This window comes from Saccopteryx leptura, chromosome 6 (assembly GCF_036850995.1).
Source record: "Saccopteryx leptura isolate mSacLep1 chromosome 6, mSacLep1_pri_phased_curated, whole genome shotgun sequence".
In the NCBI taxonomy this organism is placed as follows: Eukaryota; Metazoa; Chordata; class Mammalia; order Chiroptera; family Emballonuridae; genus Saccopteryx; species Saccopteryx leptura.
In genome coordinates, this window is record NC_089508.1 from 192,246,712 (window position 1) to 192,270,153 (window position 23,442).

General features: G+C 58.6%; 2 protein-coding genes across 3 annotated transcripts in view; one reads left to right on the forward strand and one right to left on the reverse strand.

The window, feature by feature from the left end:
• The window catches only part of LOC136376350 (zinc finger protein 1 homolog), a 172,870-nt gene that overhangs the window by 60,745 nt on the left and 88,683 nt on the right, over positions 1-23,442 (reverse strand). The window lies entirely within an intron of this gene.
• On the forward strand, positions 4,873-20,568 carry ZNF316 (zinc finger protein 316). Of its 2 annotated transcripts, none has more exons than XM_066388269.1 (6): positions 4,873-5,080; positions 10,374-10,789; positions 11,024-11,142; positions 11,953-12,079; positions 12,603-12,716; positions 15,628-20,568. In XM_066388269.1, the coding sequence occupies exons 2-6, from the start codon at positions 10,402-10,404 to the stop codon at positions 17,955-17,957; spliced, it is 3,078 nt and encodes a 1,025-aa protein (XP_066244366.1). In that variant the 5' UTR covers positions 4,873-5,080; positions 10,374-10,401; the 3' UTR covers positions 17,958-20,568. The 2 variants fall into 2 exon arrangements, with proteins under 2 accessions (XP_066244366.1, XP_066244365.1); XM_066388268.1 differs by lacking the exon at positions 4,873-5,080 and adding an exon at positions 5,727-5,865.

Sequence of the window (23,442 nt, forward strand, 5' to 3'; positions counted from 1 at the left end):
CAGCTAAGGAGCAGGGTGTGTGTGTGGAGGGGGGCGGTGGATGGAAAATTACTAAGAGGAGAGAAACGGGGGGGGGGGTTGTGGTGAAACAGACCCGACAGGATTCTTGCTGAAGGCAGGCTGAGACGATCAGTCACCATCTGGGGGATGGTGGGGTGAGGACTTGGGTCAAATATGAAAGGTGATCAGATATTCAGGGTGGGGATTCTGGCTGAACCAACTCGACAGGATTTTTGCTAAAACTGGGTGCTGCAAAGACAGACACAGAAGCCCAAGCATGGGGGCCTAATTGAGATAAGGCTCAGACTAAAATTTGGTCAAGGAGACAATCTGTCATATCCCCTCCGCTGTCTGTGGTCCACACCTTGCTCCTGCCTGCTTCTCTCCGCTTCACTGCAGGGGCCTGGGGGCCTGGACTTGACCCTCTGTCCCTCTTTGGTGGACGCTTCTGTCCTCTCTGCCTGTGCCCCCTTTGTGCTCTGACAATCCCCAGCCCCCGGCGGCCACGCTCTCCCAGCCTGCTCTGCGCTGCCGGAAAGGAGGCTGGGATGGACTCCAGGCCTGGGCAGGTGCGGACACCTGCAAGGGGCAGGGAGAGCTTCCTCTGGAAAGGTGACGGGCAGCATCCTTCACAATGGTGTCCAGGTCCACAGGACCAGAGCTGTGAGGCTCCAGCCATGAGATGACCCCGGCCTCCCAGACTTGCCTCACACACCCCACCTGCCGGCTCTTGTTCAAGCCAGGTCACCCCCGCCCCACTGCATGCCAGTCTCCAGCTGCCCTTCAGGCGTGGCTGAAATGTCACCCGTCCCAATGAAAGCATAGGGACCTCTCTTCCCCTCTGCTTTCCTCCTGACCCGTGGCTCTCAGTCTGTACCACACACTTGGGACTTTCCCTCCTCCAGGCCCTTCGTCCTTCACTGCTGTCCCCACCTCCAGATCGGCCCAGGTGTCATCGTGTAGGAGGAGCTCAAACTGAGGCTAGCTCTGTGCCTGGGAGGGGCTGCCACTCTCCCCCACCCCCCTGCCCCAACCCAGCTCCCTCTGCCAGCCCCTTCCCAGCACACTCCAGGGAAAAGAACTGCTAACAGGCCAGTCACTCGCTGGCTGGGCTAAGTGTCAGGGTCCAGGTTGGGTCTTTTTTTTTTTTTGTACTTTTCTGAAGCTGGAAATGGGGAGACAGTCAGACAGACACCCGCACACGCCCGACCGGGATCCACCCGGCACGCCCACCAGGGGCGATGCTCTGCCCATCCGAGGCGTCGCTCTGTCGCGACCAGAGCCATTCTAGCGCCTGAGGCAGAGGCCACAGAGCCATTCCCAGCGCCCGGGCCATCTTTGCTCCAATGGAGCCTTGGCTGCGGGAGGGGAAGAGAGAGACAGAGAGGAAGGAGGGGGGGTGGAGAAGCAGATGGGCGCTTCTCCTGTGTGCCCTGGCCGGGAATCGAACCTGGGACTTCTGCACGCCAGGCTGACGCTCTACCACTGAGCCAACCGGCCAGGGCCGGGTCTGTCTTTCTTTTTTTTTTTTTTTTGGTATTTTTCTGAAGCTGGAAACGGGGAGAGACAGTCAGACAGACTCCCCGCATGCGCCCGACCGGGATCCATCCACCCGGCACGCTCACCAGGGGCGATGCTCTGCCCACCAGGGGGCGTCGCTCTGCTGCGACCAGAGCCACTCTAGCGCCTGGGGCAGAGGCCAAGGAGCCATCCCCAGCGCCCGGGCCATCTTTGCTCCAATGGAGCCTTGGCTGCAGGAGGGGAAGAGAGAGACAGAGAGGAAGGAGGGGGGGTGGAGAAGCAAATGGGCGCTTCTCCTATGTGCCCTGGCCGGGAATCGAACCCAGGTCCCCCGCACGCCAGGCCGACGCTCTACCACTGAGCCAACCGGCCAGGGCCAGGGTCTGTCTTTCTTGTTCTTTCTGTTCCCTTCTCTTTTTGGGTACACAGGCCCAGGCAGGCCCTGCCCTTGAGACACACCACCAACCACCTCTCCCCTCTCTCCTTCCGGCCCCTAAGCAGTTTGGCGGAGGGTGCACCAGCCCCGGATGCAGGCCTGCTCACCCCCCCTCTCGCCCAGGGCCACCTCGTGTTGGCAGAGGCCTCGAGTGGAACTGGACCCCTTCCTCTGAGGGTCTGGTTCCCAGCCCATCAGCTGCCCTTGAAAAAGGCAGGCAGGCCCTGGCCGGTTGGCTCAGCGGTAGAGCGTCGGCCTGGTGTGCGGGGGACCGGGGTTTGATTCCCGGCCAGGGCACATAGGAGAAGCACCCATTTGCTTCTCCACCCACCCCCCCTTCCTCTCTGTCTCTCTCTTCCCCTCCCGCAGCCAAGGCTCCATTGGAGCAAAGATGGCCCGGGCGCTGGGGATGGCTCCTTGGCCTCTGCCCCAGGCGCTAGAGTGGCTCTGGTCGCGGCAGAGCATCGCCCCCTGGTGGGCAGATCGTAGCCCCTGGTGGGTGTGCCGGGTGGATCCCGGTCAGGCGCATGCGGGAGTCTGTCTGACTGTCTCTCCCCGTTTCCAGCTTCAGAAAAATACAAAAAAAAAAAAAAAAAAAGAGTGGAAATTTTCTTTTTTTTTTTTTTACTCTAAAATAAACGCAGATATTAAGGCTCCTATCAAGTGGCTTAGGTTTTATTCTCACAGAGTAGTGGGCGGTCCACTTGAGCACATCTTGCTCCTGACTCACAGGTGTGGGGCAGGGGAGGGATACGCCTAACTGACCCGGGACACTCTGAACGTGGCGGACTGAGTCCTGTGTGTGACTGCATCGCTCAACGTCCCGGCGGGGACAGGCTGTGGGGACTCTGCCTGGCACAGGGCAGGAGGAAGGTGAGGCTCCTGGGGGACAGTGGGGAGGAGACCTTCAGAGAGGGGAGGGGACAGAGGGGCCTCGAGGCAGCAACCTCTGGAGGGTGGCTGTCAGCAGAGGGAAGAGATTCAGGCGGGGACCAGACTTCACAGAGCGCAGGCTTGTTGAGTGGGGAGAGGCGAGCGGGCTCCACGCCCTTGAAATTCTGGTCTTGGGTGAAGTATCAGGTGGGGACAGGCCAAGAAGAGTTCTGAGGAGATGGTGGGGTGACGCAGGGTCCCTGCCTGACAAGGCTGGGGATTCTGAGGCAGGAATGGAGCTGCTGGTTCTTTTGTTTTATCTGCCCCTCCCGTCTGCTTCTCACCTGGCGCTGGACCCCGCCCCGCATGCAGCAGCACCCCGAGGCTCCCTGGCCCTCCCACTGAGAGTAGATTTGGCCAGTGGGCAGCCCTGGGGGGATGGCAGGGTTGGGGCACTGGGGTGATGGCAGGGTTGGGGCACTGGGGGGATGGCAGGGTTGGGGCGCTCTCGCCCCTCCCTCACAGTCACAGCCCCCCAGTGGCCACCTCTCCCCTCCTCCAGCTCTCTGGGCCTGGCCACATCCCTTCCGGCCACAGAACCTTCGGGTGCAGGGCCAGTCTCAGGGCCTCCGTTCCCGCTGCTCTCCTTGCCTGGACTGCGCTGCTCACGTCAGTTCTTCTCCATTCAGACTCTCACTGCGACTACCTGGGGAGGAAAGCTGGGGGAGGGGCTAAGCGAGGGGTCCGGGATTCCAGAGCCTAGAGGCCCACCTGTGACCAGACAGGTGGTACCATGCAGATGTGGGCCTGAAAAGAGATGGTGACAGTGGGACGGAGGACGGCACAGCCCAGTCTCATCCACAGGGGCTGGTCGCTTGGCGCCCCCCCCCCCCCCCGACGGACGCCCTGCAAACCGGGAGCTTTCTGTTGGCAGAACTTCTGACTTTTTTGTTGTTTTTTTTTTGTTGTTTGTTTGTTTGTTGTATTTTTCTGAAGCTGGAAACGGGGAGAGACAGTCAGACAGACTCCCGCATGCGCCCGACCGGGATCCACCCGGCACGCCCACCAGGGGCGAAGCTCTGCCCACCAGGGGGCGATGCTCTGCCCCTCTGGGGCGTAGCTCTGTGGCGACCAGAGCCACTCTAGCGCCTGGGGCAGCGGCCAAGGAGCCATCCCCAGCGCCCGGGTCATCTTTGCTCCAATGGAGCCTTGGCTGCGGGAAGGGAAGAGAGAGACAGAGAGGAAGGGGGCGGGTGTGGAGAAGCAAATGGGCGCTTCTCCTGTGTGCCCTGGCCCGGAATCGAACCCGGGTCCCCGGCCAGGGCACTTCTGACTTTTTCAATCTTTTTACAAGAGACCTTCAATTTTTTTTTCTTTTCTTTCTTTCTTTTTTTTAGAGATAGGGAGAGAGATGAGAAGCATCAACTCATAGTTGTGTCACTTTAGTTGTTCATTGATTGCTTCTCATACATGCCTTGACTGGGGGGCTCAAGCCGAGCCAGTGACCCCTTGCTCAAGCCAGTGACCTTGGGCTTCAAGCCAATGACCAGATGATCCCACGCTCAAGCCAGCGAGCTACGCTCAAGCCTGATGAGACCGTGCTCAAGGTTGTGTGACCTCGGGGTTTTGAACCTGGGACCTCAGCATCCCAAGTGGATGCTCTATGCACTGTGTCACCACCGGTCAGGCAAGAGGCCCTCACTTTTTAAGTCTTAGTTATTAAATTTAAAACATTTAAACTGCCATGAGCCAAACACAATCATTGTGAGGGGTGACATTCAGCTAGAGAGCGGCCAGCTGGTGCTTTTGGACAGGGTCTGCAACCCCTTTGCTAGAGGTTTGAGCCCTCAACGGGCTTGAGCCTAGCCTGAGGCTCTGGAGGGGAGAAGCTGTTATTTCAGGCCACACAATTCCTGACCGGGGCTTCAGCCAGGCTGAAAGGGGCCCCATCCTCTGTGGCACAAGAGCTGACCGTCTGACCTCAGCTGCGTCCCCTGTGGGTGGATGCAGACAGTTTTTGAAGAGGGCTCCGGGTGACCAGGTGAAGTCCACCGCTCTCACCTTATCACAGCGCTCAAGGCCACCTATCACTCTGCCTCCCTCTGCTTGGAGAACCCCTCCCTTTCCAGGGGCGGTCCCTCCCCATAGTTCTGATCAAGGGTCCCTTCTCGATCCGAGACCTTTATTGCATTTATTCAGCTGTCCCTGCTCCAGCTCCTGACCCTGAGTAATGGTCTTCGTCGATTCTGGGTGATTCACCCCACCCCCATTTGCGTTTACCCTTCTTTGGCCCAACATGCACTAGTGCACCCGGAAGCCGGGCTGGAGAGCTGTGGGAACCCGATCTACCCGCTCCAGTCCCGCTTGTCCCTCACCCGCAAGGGATCGCCCCGCCCACCACCACGTCCAGGCCTGACCGCGCCGGAAGGGTGCCCCCACGAGGCCCCCATAGGGGTTCTCACCTCCCTCTACCATCATGGGTCCCGGAGAGGGTCCCGAGGCCTGGGTGGGCCTAGCACAGGTCTGACATTCGCAGGGTCCCTAAGTCATGGTTGAATGAGTTTGGGGAGGGGGTGCGCTCGGAGCCGCGCGACCTCGCGGGGGTCCCTGGGGATGGGGTTGGGATCTCGGGGCAGTTCGAGGGCGGCGGGGTCTTCAGGGGTGGGCCGGGGTCTCAAGGTGGGGGTCTGGAGTCTTCAGGGTTAGGACGGGGATCACGGGGCGGGGGGCGCCGGGCTCCCCAGGTGTGGAGTTGCGGGTGCGCACGAGCGCAGCGGCCCACGACAGAACGCGCCGTCGGACGCTGGGCGCTTCCTCTCGCTCCACGCACGCCCCCTCGGGGAGCTGCGCTCGACCCCGCGTGACCGGATGTGCCCCCCCCGTGAGCGCGGGCGGGGCGGGGCCGGCGGCGGCACTTCCGGTGCCCACGCGCCGCCGCCGCGCAGCTCCGGGGCCGTCACTTTGTGTAGCGCGGGGCGCGCAGGCCCTGCCCGGCCCCGGCGTCCGGCGGCGGCTCGGCCGGCCCGGCGCGCGCGGTGAGTGGGTGGCGGGGCCGGCGGGCGGCGGCGCGCGCGGCAGGTGCGGCGTGGGCGCGGGCGCGGGCGTGGGGCCGAGGCCCGGCCGTCCCTCGGCGCCGGCCCGGGTGGCGGTGGGGAGGCCGCGGCGCGCGGCGGGGCCACCGGCCTAGGCCTGTGCATGGCCAGGCCAGGGCAGCGCGCTGGCCGGGCCTTCGAAGGCCGCGTCCCCGCCCATTGCAACTTGCGACCCCTCGCCCGAGCCTGCGCGATGGGGTGGGCTCCGACCCCCAGCGCCTGTCCAGGAGGGCAGCGCGGAGGAGGCAGGCTGGGGAGGACACGCACGACTCCTCGACTCCTCGGGAGGTGCTCGCCTCTGTCTGGGGAGGGGATTGGCCTGTGGCCGCCCCGGGGACACACCCATCCAGGAGGAGCTGTCATCACCAGGGCACATCCGTGGGAGGCTGAGACCGATGAGCTCTTGGAGGCGTGGAGGGGGCTTGGCCTGACCCCCATGAGCTTGCCCAGTGACCTCGGGGGCCTTGTCTGGGTCTTCCCTCGTCTGTAAATGGAGGCCCTCGTGGGCTGTTAGCATGCTAAGTCTCTGCTGCCAGGACCGAAGTTGGATGGGGCCTGGGCTGCCCTGTGTGGCTGCAGAAGTGGGAGAGGGGCTGGCCTTTGGTGGACGACCCGGTGGGCCAGGGGAAGGAGAGGACAGACCCCTGACTGCGTCTGTGTCGGGAGACTTTGGCGTTGGTTTGATTCAACAAGTGTTGGCAGGCCTGGTGGTGAAGCAGCCAGGATGGTCCATTATATACCTGCACCAGGAGCAAACCCAGGAGAACAGGGGCACCCAAATCCATGGTCAGACAGTGAGGACCCTGGTAGTCAGGGAAGGAAGGCTTCTTGGAGGAGGTGAATTCTGGAGAGCCTTGAACAACAGGGGTGTATGGTCAGTAAGCTCACCCATAGGGCTTCCTGGGTGGGTTTACTGACACCCCCACACTTCCCGTACTTCTCTGTGTCTACTTACTGACTTTTGTGGAACATTTCTAACAGTTTGCAAACTTTGCCACCTCTTTCTGTCTCTGGGGTCCTCCGTTCTCCCCGTGTAAGGTGTCTTGTCAGCCCAGTTCTAATTGGCCACAGCGCTGTATGCTGGGGCGCAGGGATCCAGCGGAAATGCGGGCCTGGATGGCCGTTGGGTTGTGTTGGTGATGCTGCTCCCCTGACCCTCTGTGGCTGCTGACCTGGAGTCGGGTGCTGGGCAGGAAGCAAAGGGAGGTTCCAATGGGCTGACAGGCTGGACAGAGAAGACAGGGTGCAGGTCTGGGGCGCATGCCGGGCACGCACCTACGCACCTGGCCCAGGAAACCAAAACGAATGTAGTGCTCAAGCTACCGAGGTCCATTTTTCAACCGTTTTATTCTGGATTCTGGGCCGGGATATATGGGGTATTGGGTGTGCTGGGCCCCCGGTCCCATCTGCAGCGTGACTGCCGGACTTCCATGGCTGCTGGGCCTTTCCCTTGTCTGGGCTCCAGCAGGTGCGGTTCTTGGGAGAAGGAACTTGAGGCCAAACCTCTGTGGAGGCGGAGACTCTCCAATGCCTCTGGGGTGGGATCTTGAACAGCGGTCAGTCTGTTCTGCGGTGTGACAGTGGGGTCAAAATGCTGAGTGTTCAAAAAGTTCATGTTCATCACATTGACTACAGAGTTGAGTCATTTTTTCAATAAATATTTGAGCACTTACTCTGTCCGGCGCGGGGGATTTCGGAGATGAGCAAAGGGAACTTCCACCTTCTTAGAGTTGACGGTGTGGTTGGGAGTCTGGCAGTGAGCAGACATTCCTGAAGTGTGTAAATACATGGGTGCTGTCAGGGCAGAGGCCGGGGTGCTGCGTGGTGGGGTCCCGGGGACACCTCGGGGGGACGAGCAAGGAAGAGGGCAGGAGAATTCCAGGGAGGGCACAGGCCAGGTCCTGAGGCAGGAGGGGCACGGGGTCAATTTATTCCAAGACCATGGCATTTTCTCTTGAGTGTGGGTCCCTGGACACCACAGCCTGGCCTTTGGGAGTCGGCTCTGAGTGGAGGCCACGCGGGCGGGTCTCTGCCAGGCTTGGCATGGCGTCTGGGCTCAGCCTGAATTTGCAGCCTGAGGTCTGAGTGAGGAAAGCCCTCCTCTGAGCCCGAGGTGAGTGGCAGTTGGGAAACCTCTCCTGGCACTCTTATTGCCCAAAGTGCTGGGCAGGACTGCATCCTCCTGGAGGTGGCCATTGGTTTATTGCCATCATCCTCAGGGTGACCGGCACACCTGAGTCTACACTTCCAGCACCATCACACACCCAGAGGGCTGTGAGATTCCTTTGGGAGAGGCTAGAGGCTGGAGGCTGGGGGGTTCCTCAGAAGCACAGTTCTTCACCTGCGACCTTGGGCTCAGTTATTGTAAATCTAGAATGGTACCGGAACCAGCAGGGGGAGCATGTGGGGATACATGTGGCTTCTCGGTGCTGGCGAGCCCAGCCCCTGGACCTGGGCCTTCTCCGAGCTCCCTATCTGTTAAAGTGTGGGTTTTAAAGCAGCAACTCAAAGCATTTCAGAAAATGAGCGTACACTACCTCACTAGTAGGAAAGTGATGAGTTATGGAGTAAGAGCTAATCCCTGAGAAGTTCTCCTGGGTGCCCCGTGGTCTGAACTGTCCTCATGATCCTGGGCACCTTTATGCTGGTGCCCTCGTGCTGTCTGGGGGGCTCCGTGGCAGATGCTGTCTGCTGGCAGAGCTGGATGAGCCCAGTGGCCCCATGCAGCCTGACCTTTCAGGATCCTTCTGGGGTTCGTGCCCTCGTTCCAGGATGCTGGGCTGCTGTCTTCGTAGTGGGCTTGGCGCCTGTTGGAAACGAACCTGTTCAGATCTGAGATACTGAAGTTAGGTTGACACTCAAAAAGGAGCCATAGAAACTAGCTCATTGAGGCCCTGGCCGGTTGGCTCAGTGGTAGAGCGTTGGCCTGGCGTGCAGGAGTCCCGGGTTCGATTCCCGGCCAGGGCACACATCTGCTTCTCCACCCCTCCTCCTCTCCTTCCTCTCTGTCTTTCTCTTCCCCTCCCGCAGCTGAGGCTCCATTGGAGCAAAAGTTGGCCCGGGCGCTGAGGGTGGCTCTATGGCCTCTGCCTCAGGTGCTAGAATGGCTCTGGTTGCAACAGAGCGACGCCCCAAGATGGGCAGAGCATTGCCCCCTGGTGGGCGTGCCGGGTGGATCCCGGTCGGGCGCATGCGGGAGTCTGTCTGACTGCCTCCCCGTTTCCAGCTTCGGAAAAATACAAAACAAACAAACAAACAAACAAAAACTAGCTCGTTGAAACAGACTCTGTCCTGCCCTTGGGACTTCAGTGGGGCTGGTGAAGCATTCACATCTGGGAAGGAGGAGTGGCTCCAGGGCCAGAAGCCTCCTTTCCCCTGGATCCACTGCCCCAGGCTCTGGGCTATAGGTTGCCTGGCTGTGTCTGCCCTGAGCACCTGGCTTGAACTGGCTGCGACTTTGTCCTAAGAGTAGGACCTGGGAAGCCATTGGGACTTTGACAGCTCAGCTCTTAGGATTCTCTGATCTCCAAACTTGAAGAGATGTCGCAGGGGCTTTTTATACGGTGTTACCTTTGCCAGTCTAGCTAGGATCCAAATCTCCATGATCTAATGAGCTTTTTCCAAATGACCGGGATAGAGCAAGGGGCAAGAGAAACGCCAAGGTTGTGCAGCTCAGGGCCTTTTCCGGGAGTGAACGATGTGGTCTTACCTGTCACCTCTGTGCTGCATCCCACCCGGTCTCACGGCGCACGTGGATGCAGCCTGCCCGTACTTAGACCTCCCCTCCCACACTCCCTGCCAGCCGAGTTCGTGCGTGTTGGGGGGCTGGATGAGCACCCCCTTCTGTGTATTGGGTGGGCTGTTCCTCACAGGCCCATACTTAGACCTCCCCTCCCACACTCCCTGCCAGCCGAGTTCGTGCGTGTTGGGGGGCTGGATGAGCACCCCCTTCTGTGTATTGGGTGGGCTGTTCCTCACAGGCCCATACTTAGACCTCCCCTCCCACACTCCCTGCCAGCCGAGTTCGTGCGTGTTGGGGGGCTGGATGAGCACCCCCTTCTGTGTATTGGGTGGGCTGTTCCTCACAGGCCACACTTACCCTTCAGCTAAATGCGGGCCACCCTTGGGTCATGTTGCCTGGACATGTTTTTTTCTCTTGGCACTTGAGCATAAAGATCTGGGATAAAGCCCTGATTTACTCTTAAGAGCTGAGACCACATAATGGGTGGTCACCGCGAGGGGCGCTCTGGGCAGCCCCTCTGTGGGTCCGGAATGTGTGTGGTGCTATGTGTGGTCGTAGAAAGAGCCCCGGTCCTGTCCTGTCTCTTGCCGTTACTGTCCAGCGTGGGAGATAAAAGCCTGCCTCCCGCCCAGGGCCAGCGTGGGGCCCACGGAGGAGCCCGTGAGCAGGCCGAGGGTGGCTCATCACCGCCGCCCATCTGTGTTTTCAGGCCGAGCTGAGGCTCCGTTCCAGAGAAGATGGCAGCCCTGCGCACGGCTCCAGACTCCCCAGCTGCCCAGCTGGAGAGGGCAGAGGATGGGTCAGAATGTGGTCCCGATCGGGAGGAAGAGGAGGAAGAAGAGAAGGGGGAAGAGGTGGAGGAGGTAGAGGAGGAGGAGGAGGAGGAGGAGGAGGAGATAGTAGTGGAAGAAGAGGACGATGAGGACGTGGCAGAGGTGGTGGCAGGGCCGGCGGCCCCCGGGGCGCAGGCAGTGCCCGGGGCGCAGGTGGAGGTGGAGGTGGAGGTGCAGGAGGCCGAGGAGGACGTGGTGGAGGTGGTAGCGGAGGAGCGGAGTCCAGCATTGCAGACCCAGGACCACCTTAGCCGTGGCGGTGATGCCAAGTCCCCAGTGCTTCAGGAAAAGGGTAAGAACAAGGCCCCCCCCGGGGAAGGAAGGCAGGAAGGAAGGGGGGGCTGGGGTGCACAGGCCAGGAGAGCTCTTTGGCCCGGTAGGCCGGACCTGGGACGTCAGGGCCCAGGCTTTGACATGGGGAGTAGCCAGGAGCCGCTGACCCTGCTTGCCAGAGGGGCAGAGGTGGCCAGAGCAGTGAGGCCCGAAGCCTAAAGGCAGCTGGCCCCTAAGAGATCTTTCCCCTCAGCCCCGCAGGCCTCCCAGGTGCCAGCCATGCTTAGGGAGGCGGATCTGGAGGAAGAGGAGGAGGAGGAGGAGGACGAGGACAATGACGATGAGGAGGATTTCCTGACAGCTGGGTCTCAAGTGAGCTGCCCTCTCGCCTGGAGCTCAGTTAACCAGGCAGGGTCTCCCCGGGGACTTGCCACCCACTGTCTTGGCGACCACTTTTGGCAGGGCAGCGGCACTGTGGTCCTCAGGCCGAGCGCAGGCTGTGAGCTGGGACGTGGCTGAAGAAAGTGCCAGCCATCCCCAGCCCCAAGGCCAGGGGACAGGGCTCCACTACCCTGGCGCCAGCTCTTTCCAGACCGTTGGGATGACCTGATCGTGTTGACTGCCACCCACCCACCTGCCCTGTGCAGTTCCATCAGAGGCCAGGCTGTGCCCCTTACCGGGAGTGCCTGCCGCTTGTCCCGGCTCTGATTTCCTGCTGAGCCCGGTCAGATGGGGCACCGGTGCCCATAGCCGGTTTAGTCAGTGCCACGTGTCCACCCAGGTCTGGGCCCTCACACTGCTGACGTGACCACGGGCTTGAGCCAGTCAGAGAAGTGGGAGAGGACCAGGCAGCCGCGCAGCACGGCCGTGAGGGCTTGGGCGCCAGCGCCCCCTGACCTCCGTGTAAATCGGCTCTGCCCTCAATAAGCCGAGGGTTCCTCTCCGAACGGGAAGAGGGTCCCCGCCCGGAAGGGCCGTGACAAGGCCAGCCAGGACGCCCGCCCGCAGTGTTGTCAGGCTTTGGTAGGCCTGCTGGTCATGGGGTTGGGCCGTGTCCCCGTGAGCTCCGTGTGGCAGGTCCGCAGTCTGTCCTGTGGAGGTAGTCTTCCATCGCTCCCTTTCTAGGCCTCGCCCTTCACCTGGGCCAGTTTAGAGCAGTGACCAGGGTGCTTTGTTTCCCAGGGGCTGGTGACCTTTGAAGATGTGGCTGTGTACTTCTCCCTGGAGGAGTGGGAGAGGCTGGACGCAGACCAGCGGGACCTCTACCGGGAAGTCATGCAGGAGAACTATGGGATCCTGGTGTCCTTGGGTACGCAGGGGGGCCTTCTGTCCCCAAGAGGCGCCCTGCTGCAATGGCTGCCAGGCGCTTAGCTGAGAGAGGGCGGCTTCTGGCGCCGCAGGGCCTTGGAGAAGGGTATTAGCGCCAGCCCGCCTCTGGGGACACCCCAGGGACAGCCGTGCCTCTGGGTGGGGGTGTGTCCTGGGGGTCCCACTGTGGCCCAGCAGTGCGGCGAGTTAGGTGGACGTGTTCTGGAGAACTGCTGGGTCAGCTCTGGCCTTCGTCGTCCGTTCCCCAGAGGCCTGAAGGAGTGATGGAGGAGAGGGGTGGGCACCCTGCAGCAGGTGTGTGGAGAGCCTTGGCAGGAGAGCCAGGGGTATCAGGGCAGGGTTCCAGAGAACAGGGACGGTGGAGTTTCCAGAGGCGGGCAGGCCGGTGCCGGAGAGGACGGCGCAGAGGAGAGGAACTGGAGAGCTGAGGGGACAGCGCGTCCGGCGTGAGGGCGGGGCCTGTGGGCACAGCCACAGCTGCCCTCTGTTTTTCTCCACGGCAGGATACCCCATCCCCAAGCCGGATCTGATCTTCCGGCTGGAGCAAGGAGAGGAACCCTGGGTCCCAGATAGCCCCCGTCCTGAGGAGGGAGACATTGTCACTGGTGTCTATACAGGTGAGCATGAGACAGAATCTTGTGGGATTTCTGCCCAAACGGCCCCTTGGAGCTTCGCCTGACTTTAGCCTTCACTTGAGCTCACTGCTTCGCACTGGTGTTGACAGTCTGGGTCCTTGGGTGGGCTTGATGGAGACAGGGTGGCCACCATGGGCTCACCTCTGCGTTCGTGGGCTGGCTCCTCTTGATCCTCGACTGTGGAGACCCAAGGGCCGGGAGGTCCTTAGAAAACCTAGCTGTCCCTTTTAGGAGGCGGTGAAAGTGATCCTCTGTCCTGGCTTTGGAGCCTCGGAGTGTTTTCGTGGTGAAGTTACCGGCTCAGAGGGGCTCGCTTTGGGCGCCGTGCAGACTGTAGGTCCTGGCAGTGCTTGAGCAGGTGCTCGGCTTCCTCTCCCCAGCTGGCCTTCTCTGAACATGGGTCCCTCGTAGCCTCCCCTCCCCTCCCCTGCAGGCCCCGGCCAGGCAGCTCTGGACCCTCCAGAAAGATTTTGGGGAGATTCTTGCAGGAAACTCTCAGGGGGGCAGGTATCTCCGGGGACCTGGGACTCGGCTCTGGCTCTGGTTCTGGTTCTGTTCCTCCAGCTGTCTTGAGCCTCACTCAACTCGTCTGTAGAAGAAAGAATTTGAACTAAATCTGTGGTTTCCGACCTGAGGACATTGGACTGTTGATTCTGTGGGGGTGTCTCACGGAGACCCGGGAGTTATTCTCGGTGTTTTAGAAGGTTCAGTGGAGGCCCTCGCACAGTAGGTGTATTGGGCTTTGTGCTAGAGTGACGTCAGCCTAGTGAAGGTCACTCGATGTCTCATGCCAATTGTGCCTGGATAGACTTGGAGAAGCTCAAAGATGTGGATTTTTTTATTTTTGTTATTGAGAAGCAGGGAGGCAGAGCGACAGATTCCTGCACACACCTGGACTAGGATCTATCCGGCAAGCCCCCTACTGGGCAATGCTCTGCCCATCTGGGGCCATTGCTCCATTGCTCAGCAACAGGCCTATTTTTAACACCTGAGGCTAGGTAATGGAGCCATCCTCAGCACCTGGTACCAACTTGCTCCAACCGAGCCCTGGCTGCGGGAGAGGAACAGAAAGAGAGAGAAGGGAGAGGGTGAGGGGTGGAGAAGCAGATGGGCCCTTCTGTGTGCCCTGACCGAGAATCGAACCCAGGACTTTCATATGTCAGGCCGATGCTCTACCACTGAGCCGATCGTCCAGGGCCCAAGATGTGTTTTAAAGAAAAAAAACAAAACAGAATAACACAGGCAGTGCTCTGTCTGCATGTGTATTCTTCAGAGTATTTTCCTGCATACATTTTATGCTCATCACAGCCCTGTGAAGCATCAGGGTGGGGTATCAGTCTCACCTTCCACATGAGGAAACTGACCTTTCAAGTGGCGATTACCTGCCTTGCCCTTGTTGGGCCTCACTTTCCATTGCCTTGCAATATGGACGTTCTGCCTGGGTGTCCATTCTCTGAGACTCTCTTGGAATCTTTCCCGGCTGTGTCCGGTGAGAAACATCGCTGCTGCCTCCAGGATGAGACTGGGCTGCCAGAGATGCGTCTCAGAGGGTCTTAGAGGGACATGTGTTCTGTTTGTGGGCACTTCTCAGAAAAGCTGGCATTGGCCAGCCTCTCGCCACAGGGCCTAGCAGCGCCCCGATGCTCCACGGTTCTTGGAGGGGCCTGCGGTGCAGCCACATGTGCCTGTGAAGCTGGCTGGGAGCCTGAAGTTCTCACCCACCCCTCACCCCCGGCCCCGACCACCTGCAGGGCCTGAGGCAGTAGAATCCAAGCCTAGCGTTAGGTGTATCACCTCTCTGCTGGGATCGCTCTGCAGGTTGAGTCCGTCTAAGGTCCTCCTTAACCATAACTGCAGTCTGTCTGCTAAATGGTCCCCCCAACCCACTCTCAGTTCTGCGCAGCTGAGCCAGTTGAGGGTTGCTGGGTCTGCACAGGCCAGATGCTAACCGTCTGAGCCGACAGTTTCTGTGTTTCTCGAGGGCAGCCTCACAGAACATAAGCATACCCCTCTCGTGCTTTTTCACAAGTTGGGCCACACCTAAGGTTTGGATGCTGGCCAGGTCCTCCCATGCAGGTGGCCTACAGCGTGACGCACAGCCCCGTGGATGCACACAGCATAGCGTATACAGAAGAAAGCACGTGGGTGCTTTGGAATCCCTGGGGCTCCCTGGGCCAGGTTTTCCCTCTGTTCCCTGTGTGACTTAGTGGCTTTTCATCAATATTAGTTCCTTCCAGGGTGGTGTCACGATGGCAGGCATACCAGCACTCCCATTTTATACACTGGGAAGCCCTACAGACCTGGCCCCATATCCGTACTCTGCACTGGAGGGAGAGGTCGAGGGACGGCCTGGTGGAGGAGGACAGAACAGCAGTAACTTGGGCATCCTGGTCCTTTTGTGACGGGAAGTGGCTTGCAGCTCACCCACAGTCTGAACCAGCTAGGGACCACTTCCCAAACGCACAGCCGCTCGGAAAAGGCCGAGCTTGGGGGCGGCTTAGCAGGGAAGCCGAGGCGGTGTCCACACAGTGGCTGGAGCCCCTTGGGGTGAGAGCAGAGAGCCCCAAGTCTCCTTGGCCCAGGGAAGCCTTTCCTGGTTGTGCTTTGGGTATAGGAGGGAAACCCTGGTTGCTGGCCAACCTTAATGGAGAAGAACCCAGAGAGGGAAGAATGCTGAGCAGAGCTTACAATGGCAGCTGGTCCCAGCTTCTGTGGGAGAAGCAGAGATTTCCAGGTGCAGGACCAGCCGCACTGCTGCCCCAGCTGCGGCCAGGCATTCGGCCTTCGTGCCGACTGTCAGCGGCACAGGCGCAGCAGCGGTGGCTGCTCTGTAGGTGCTCCTGTCACAGCCTCTTCTCACTGCTCCCTTCTCTCCTTCCCTTGTCACCTTCAGGTGCCTGGTTCTGGACTGATGACATAGAGGACCACGAGGAGGAAGACGACGAGGACTTCCTTGCGGAGGTGGCTGAGGATGAGAACGAGCCCCCGGGGTTGTGGTCAGCAGCCTATGGTGTGGGGGACGTGCCTGGGACGTGGGGCCCAGACGACTCGGATTCGGTGCAGACTCCAGAGGGCTGGGGGCTCGACCCTGGTGGTCTTGGGGCCCTGGCCGAGGGGTCAGAGGTGAAACCATTCCTGCCAGGCCAGGAGCCAGGCGTGAACCTGCTGGCGCCTTGGTCATTCCCAGCCGAAATGGCTGCTCAGGGCGGGCGGCCTGAGACCACATGCGATGTGTGTGGCAAAGTGTTCCCGCACCGGTCCAGGCTCGCCAAACACCAGCGGTACCATGCCGCTATCAAGCCCTTCGGCTGCGACGAGTGCGGCAAGGGCTTCGTGTACCGCTCGCACCTGGCCATCCACCAGCGCACGCACACCGGCGAGAAGCCCTTCCCGTGCCCAGACTGCGGCAAGCGCTTCGTCTATAAGTCTCACTTGGTTACACACCGGCGCATCCACACCGGTGAGCGGCCCTACCGCTGCGCCTTCTGTGGCGCGGGCTTCGGACGCCGCTCCTACCTGGTCACACACCAGCGTACGCACACGGGTGAGCGGCCTTATCCGTGTCTGCACTGCGGCCGCAGCTTCAGCCAGAGCTCAGCGCTGGCTCGGCACCAGGCCGTGCACACGGCAGACCGGCCGCATTGCTGCCCCGACTGCGGCCAGGCATTCCGCCTTCGTGTTGACTTTCAGCGCCATAGGCGCGGCGGCGGCTGCTCTGATCCTGGCGGTGATGGCCCTCAGCGGGAGCCGTGCGACACGGTGCTTACAGCCGGGCCCGAGGAAGCTGAGGTTGGGCCCGAGGGGCCTGAAGCCGGCGAGGCCGATGGAGAGGCCGAGGCTGAGACAACCGAGACAAGAGAGGACGTTGCAGCCGCAGTAGAGGTACCCGCCCCCCGGAGCAAGGAGGACCCTGAGCCGGACAGGCGGTTCCTAGAGCTGGGCAACGGCTTAGGTGAGGGCGAAGGCCCCTCCTCGCACCCGCTCGGCTTTCCCTTTCCCGTTCATCCCAAGTCTTGGCTCCATCCTGATGGCTTCCCGATCCTGGGCCTACCAGACTTCCGGGAGCGACTGCCAGCTGATGGCCGTCCCCTGCCCGGACCCCTAGGGGGCCGGCTCTCCCTGGTGGAGGGCGCAGGGCTGGCCTGCGACCCTTTCCGTAGTAGTGGCGGGCCAGGGGGAGGAGGCAGTGGGCTGCGGGCCTTCGGGCCGGCCGTCGGGGGGCTGCTGGCCGAGCCGGCGCCCGCTGCCCTGGCCGAAGAGGAGAGCCCATGGATCTGCTCTGACTGCGGCAAGACTTTTGGGCGCCGCTCAGCCCTTGCCAAGCACCAACGTTACCATGCGGGCGAGCGGCCGCACCGCTGCGCAGACTGCGGCAAGAGCTTCGTGTACGGCTCTCACCTGGCGCGCCACCGGCGCACTCACACAGGCGAGCGGCCTTTCCCCTGCCCCGAGTGTGGCGCGCGCTTCGCCCGCGGCTCACACCTGGCAGCGCATGTGCGCGGCCACACTGGGGAGAAGCCGTTTGTGTGCGGCGTGTGCGGTGCGGGATTCAGCCGGCGCGCTCACCTAACGGCGCACGGGCGTGCACACACAGGCGAGCGGCCCTATGCGTGCGGGGAGTGCGGCCGCCGCTTCGGGCAGAGTGCGGCGCTGACGCGGCACCAATGGGCACACGCGGAGGAGAAGCCGCACCGCTGCCCCGACTGCGGCAAGGGCTTCGGCCACAGCTCGGACTTCAAGCGGCACCGGCGCACGCACACGGGCGAGAAGCCCTTCCGCTGCTCCGACTGCGGTCGCGGCTTCGCGCAGCGCTCCAACCTTGCCAAGCACCGGCGCGGCCACACGGGCGAGCGGCCCTTCCCGTGCCCGGAGTGCGGCAAGCGCTTCTCACAGCGCTCGGTGCTGGTCACGCACCAGCGCACGCACACGGGCGAGCGGCCCTACGCCTGTGCCAGCTGCGGCCGCCGCTTCTCTCAGAGCTCGCACCTGCTCACCCACATGAAGACGCACCGCGGCGCGGCCGGCACGGCGGGCCCTGCGGCCGCCGCCCCCGTGCCCAAGGCCGAGGCGCCCGCCAAGGGGCCATCCTGCGCCGGCACGGGCGCTGGGCCGGGGGTGCTCGGCAGCACTCTGCTCGAGTTTGCGGGCGGAACGAGCTTCGGCTCTGAGCCCGCAGCTGCGTTCGCGGGGCCTTCGGGCGCCTACGAGGAGAGCATCCTGTGAGGGCCCAAGGCCCACGCAGGGGCAGCCCGGTAGGCCACTGGCCTCTCCCCAGGGCGGCTCGGCTGCCGGCCGCTGTTCCCGGGCCGAGGGTCCCAGTCTCGGCGTGGTGCCTTCCCTCAGCCCCTGGCCGCGGGCTGCCCTCCTGCTCGGCCCCCCGTGCTGCCCAGCTTATGGGGGTCGCAGGCAGAGAGGAGAGCCGCGCGGAGGACGCCAGGGCTGGGTGGCCACCCCGGAGAAACACTGCAACATCCCTGGTCGGTGCTGTGAAGCCAAGCGGTAGGGATATCAGGCCATGTTATTTATTTTATTTGGGTTCTGACTTGGATGTCCCGCGGGACAGGTGGCTGATGAGTCTGTAACCCCGGGAAGCCCTTTTGTCAGGGGGCCGGGGCTGGTGCAGGGCTGAGCGTGGGCTACTCCGTGGGTTTGCTGACAACTTCATCCCTCAGTGGAAGGCTTAGGGGATATTCTGGTCATTTGAGTACTTCTGGGAAGTACTCGTGTGGGTAAGCAGGGGAAGCCTGTGGGTTTCCAAAGGACGATGTTCCTCTCTAACTGGAGGGACAGAAACGGAGCCGGGAAAGCTTTGAATCTGACTGTCGACTGTGGATATTTATTTCCATCTCTTGTGTGGCCTGAAGAGTCGGTGGAGGAACAAAAGCCAGAAACCAAATCTGTTGCCCTGGCGGGTGGGTCACAGGTGTTCGCAGGTCCCGAGGGGAGTTTGAAGCCTTATTCTCGGGAGTGGCCCACTCTCCTCACCCCGCTTGAGCAGGGAGATGGGCCAGGTGCTAGTCGCGCCCGTTGTTTTAGCCTCAGCCTTCCCTTTGAGTCCTTTGGTACTCACTTCTGGTCCTGGAGGTGACACGCTCAGAGATCCTTGGGGCCTTGAGCCCCAGCCTTTAACGCCCAGGGCTGCCATCTCTCCTGGAGCAAGTGGACACCTGAGGCCCTGCCCTTCTGAGCCCGACGCTTAACTCAGATTTAATAACCAAGTATATAGTCACGAAGTTGGTGACATCATTTTTCACATCCCACAGTCGGGGCCCTATGACGTCCACAGGTCCCTTTAACTAACTCTGCTTCTGTCCTTATTCTACACTAAGAGCAGGCAGTGTTTCTGTTGAGATTCCCATTTCACAGAGCAGGCAGTCTGCACAGTGGTGGTCCACCTCTGGGGGTGTGGGCCTGAACCCCCGGCTCAGTGACAAACCATGCACCCAACTATGCAAGGCCCACATCTGGCCCGCCCCCCACCCTCCAGGCTGGGCCGTTGGGAACCACTGGGCAGACTGCTGAGGCACAGCTCGTGTGAGGTACCCTCCCCCCACCTTGAATGCCTTTTTGGCCAGTGTGAGTGGGACCAGAAAACAAGATTTGAGGCAACTGCATTCCCTTTTAGACCTAGTTTCTTCTGTTTTAGTGTAGACATGGCCTTGGGGCCCCAGAGCCAGCAGCCGAGCTGCTGGGGGCTGGGAGTAGCAGGCACGGTAGTCAGTGGGTGGGAAAAGGGCCTGGATGGTGGCGGTATGAATTAGTCTGGCTGGGGGCGGGGGTGGGGTGGGATGGTCAGGAAGGCGGGGGTCCTGGTTCCTTGTCTCTCTCCTCTCCCTGTGGGACAGGAGCCTCAGAAAGGGCCATGGGCAAGGTGGGCCAGCCCCGCATGGCCGGGGTCTGGCTCGGTGCTGGCCCTCCTCACACAGCCCACGAACGCATACCTTCGGTACCCCACCTGGGCCCAACTGCTTCTGCCCTGCTCCGAGCTGTCGGCAGGAGGACCTAGCTTTAATAAAGACTGGAGAAACGAGCTGTCTGACTGGATTCTCTGTTATTGCTGCTCCTCACTGCCCTGGAGGAGGCTCTGCAAGGCCTCAGGCCCTTCTGGTTTCTGAAAACACGTTTTTTAAGAGTTTTTCTTTTAGGAAACTAGTATTGGTCCATGAGGAGTCAGCCCAGGGTGAGCTTTGTGTTGTCTGTGTCCACCAAGTGTTTCTTGGAGTCCTGAGCGCATTCTCCACACTGCCGCATATTCCTGTAATCCACTCAGCTATATTGGGACAGAATTATGTTTAGGATTGTTTTGACCAGCTTTCCCCAGGTCCCCTTCCTGATGGTCCAGAAATGTGCCTGAGTCACAGACCCCGTCCTCAGAGGCCCCAACACCACGTGGGTTTATCCAGCCTCGCCTGCTCTGTGCCAGGGCAAAGTGTGCCTCCCAAAGGCAGGGCCCCAAATACCTACCTTTGAACTGATTTACTGATTCCTCAGCACACGGTGTCTCCACAACCAGATCCGACCCTCCCATCTTTTCTCTATAGATTTGAAAAGTATGAGCTGTGAAGTAAACTCTGTTTTCAAATGTAATTTGAAGGCATTAGAACAGAATCCAGTATTTCAGATAAAAAGGAAAAAAAAAGACAGGATTTGAGTAAAGATTGGATGTTAAGACCTAGTCAAAAAGGGTAGCCTCCAGGAACACGAAGTCTGTTCGGAAGAATGAAATCATTCCTTGCTAGAGCTTGCCACTGTTTCAGCCAATTGTTTTGTTTTGTTTTTTTTAATCTTTGGGCGAATAAACTTAATGGTCATAGAAGAAAAAAAAAGAGAGAGACAGCCTTTCTTGTTGTGAGAGGACTTTTTGAAATTCTGGAGTTTTGATTCATTCCGCAAATGTTGATTGAGCATCTCTCATCATTGCCAAGGAGGACTGGGTGCCTGTATGTGACCCACGAGATGTGGCGCTCCGAGAGTCACGCAGCCCTGCACACCCCTCCCACTTCTACCTGTGTGTTATTTTCCCATTCTCTATGGCTTGCATTTCCCCAGCCTCCTTCCCGTCTCCTGACACTTTGACTTCATCTCTCCAGACGTTTCCTTCTAACGTTTTTCCTCTCTCTAATTGGCTACATATGGAATAAAGTATTTTGAAATCTTTGGTTATATTTATTAAATAAAGTTTTATGATCTTTGTTCATTACTTTTTTTTTCCCTGATGACAAAATACATGCTAGTTATAAGAATTCCAGCAGTACAAAAATGTGTTCAGTACACTTTTTTATCTCCTGAAGAGTCAGTCATACCACAGGTGTAATGATTTCTGCAGGACATGTGGGAGCACATTTCTGCGTACGTGGAAAATGTTTTAAAACCGGAACATACTTGACATAGTCTCTTGCAACTTGGGTTTTATCATTTAACATATACTGTATTATGACATTCTTTCCTACCTGACAGAGCTACCTCACTTACTTTAACTGCACCATCGCAGCATTTCATTCAAGGCATGTGCCATAATTTATATCACTACCTGGTCACTGGGGATTTGGTTGTTTCCAGCTCCTCGTTATTATGAACAATGCTGCAATGTGGATTATTGTGCATATATGGATTCTTGTATATATATATATATATATGAAATTATGCAGATTAAAAAATTGACTGTAGCCTGACTGTAGGCGGTGGCGCAGTGGATAGAGCATTGGACTGGAATGCAGAGGACCCAGGTTCGAGACCCCAAGGTCGCCAGATTGAGCTCGGGCTCATCTGGTTTGAGCAAAAGCCCACCAGCTTGAATCCAAGGTTGCTGGCTCCAGCAAGGGGTTACTCGGTCTACTGAAGGCCCACGGTCAAGGCACATATGAGAAAGCAATCAATGAACAACTAAGGTGTTGCAACACACAATGAAAAACTAATGATTGATGCTTCTCATCTCTCTCCGTTCCTGTCTGTCTGTTTCTGTCTATCCCTCTCTCTCTCTCTAAAAAAGAAAAAAAAAAAAAAGAAAATTGACTGTAGCCTGACCAGGCGGTGGCACAGTGGATAGAGCATTGGGCTGGGATGCAGAGGACCCAGGTTTGAGACTCCAAGTGGTCGCCAGCTTGAGCGCGGGCTCATTTGGTTTGAGCAAAAGCTTACCAGCGTCTACCCAAGGTCGTTGGCTCAAGCAAGGGGTTACTCGGTCTGCTGAAGGCTCGCTGTCAAGGCACATATGACAAAGCAGTCAATGAACAACTAAGGTCTCACAACGAAAAACTGATGATTGATGCTTCTCATCTCTCTCCGTTCCTGTCTGTCTGTCCCTGTCTGTCTTTCTCTCTGACTCTCTGTCCCTGTAAAAAAAAAAAAAAAAAAAAAAAAAAAAAAAAATTGACTTTAGATAGGAAGGGAGAGGGGAAGAGGAAAAAAAGCATTCATTTGTTCCACTTAGTTGTGTATTCATTGGTTGCTTCCCTTATGTGCCCTGACTAGAGATTGAACTAGCAACCTTGGTGTTTCTGATGATGCTCTAACCATGGGTAGTCAACCTTTTTATACCTACCGCCCACTTTTGTATCTCTGTTAGTAGTAAAATTTTCTAACCACCCACCGGTTCCACAGTAATGGTGATTTATAAAGTAGGGAAGTAACTTTACTTTATAAAATTTATAAAGCTGAGTTACAGCAAGTTAAAGCATATAATAATAATTACCAAGTACTTTATGTCAGATTTTTGCTAAGTTTGGCAGAATAAATCTTTATAAAACAACTTACTCTTTAACTAGAGTAAAGTTAATTTATACCTTGGTTGCTCCACTACTGCCCATCATGAAAGCTGGAACGCCCACTAGTGGGCAGTAGGGACCAGGTTGACTACCACTGCACCAATTGAACTAACCAGGCAGGGTCTGCAGATTATTTATTTATTTATTTATTTATTGTATTTTTTCTGGAGAAGCAAGAAGGCAGAGAGACTCTCACATGTGCCCAACCAGGATCTACCCAGCAAGCCCACTAGGGGGCGATGATCTGCCGATCTGGGCATTGCTCTGTTGCAAAGGGAATTCTAGCACCTGAGGCGGAGGCCATGGAGCCATCTCAGCGCCCTGGCCAACTTTACTCCAATGGAGCCTTGGCTGTGGGAGGGGAAGAGAGAGATAGAGAGAAAGGAGAGGGGGAAGCGTGGTAAAGCAGATGGGTGCTTCTCCAGTGTGCCCTGGCTGGGAATTGAACCCAGGACATCTACATACTGGGCCGATGCTCTACCACTGAGCCAACCGGCCAGGGCCTGCAGGGTTTTAATATACCTATTTATGTTGGGTCAAAGGGCATGCATATTTAATTTTTTGGCTATAACCACATTGCCACCATGAAAAGCAAACTCCAGTGCAACAGCATACTCCAGTGCAGTGAGGAGGTGGTATTGGTCCATTGTCTTACCAACACAGGACATCAACAATTGTTTTAATCTTGATTCAGTTCAGAGAGGTGAATGGTTTGCATTTCTCCATTTTTTTTTTCTAAGTGAGAGGAGGGGAGATAGACTCCCTCATGTGCCCTACTTGGCTCCATCCCCAGTAATCTTCAGTAAACCAAGCTACCCTCAGCCACCAGGATCACTTGGACCAATCGAGCCACTGACTGCAAGAGGGAAAGAGAGAAGGGGGAGAGGGAGGGGAAGTAGATGGTCATGGTCGCTTCTCAAGTGTGCCCTGACCAGGGGTTGAAC

Bases quoted from the DNA above. Each gene is read 5' to 3' on its own strand.
- ZNF316 (XM_066388269.1), top strand. From the start codon at position 10,402: ATGGCAGCCCTGCGCACGGCTCCAGACTCCCCAGCTGCCCAGCTGGAG. The intron at 11,143-11,952 runs GTGAGCTGCCCT...TTTGTTTCCCAG, and splicing joins TCCTGACAGCTGGGTCTCAA to GGGCTGGTGACCTTTGAAGA. The intron at 12,080-12,602 runs GTACGCAGGGGG...TCTCCACGGCAG, and splicing joins TGGGATCCTGGTGTCCTTGG to GATACCCCATCCCCAAGCCG.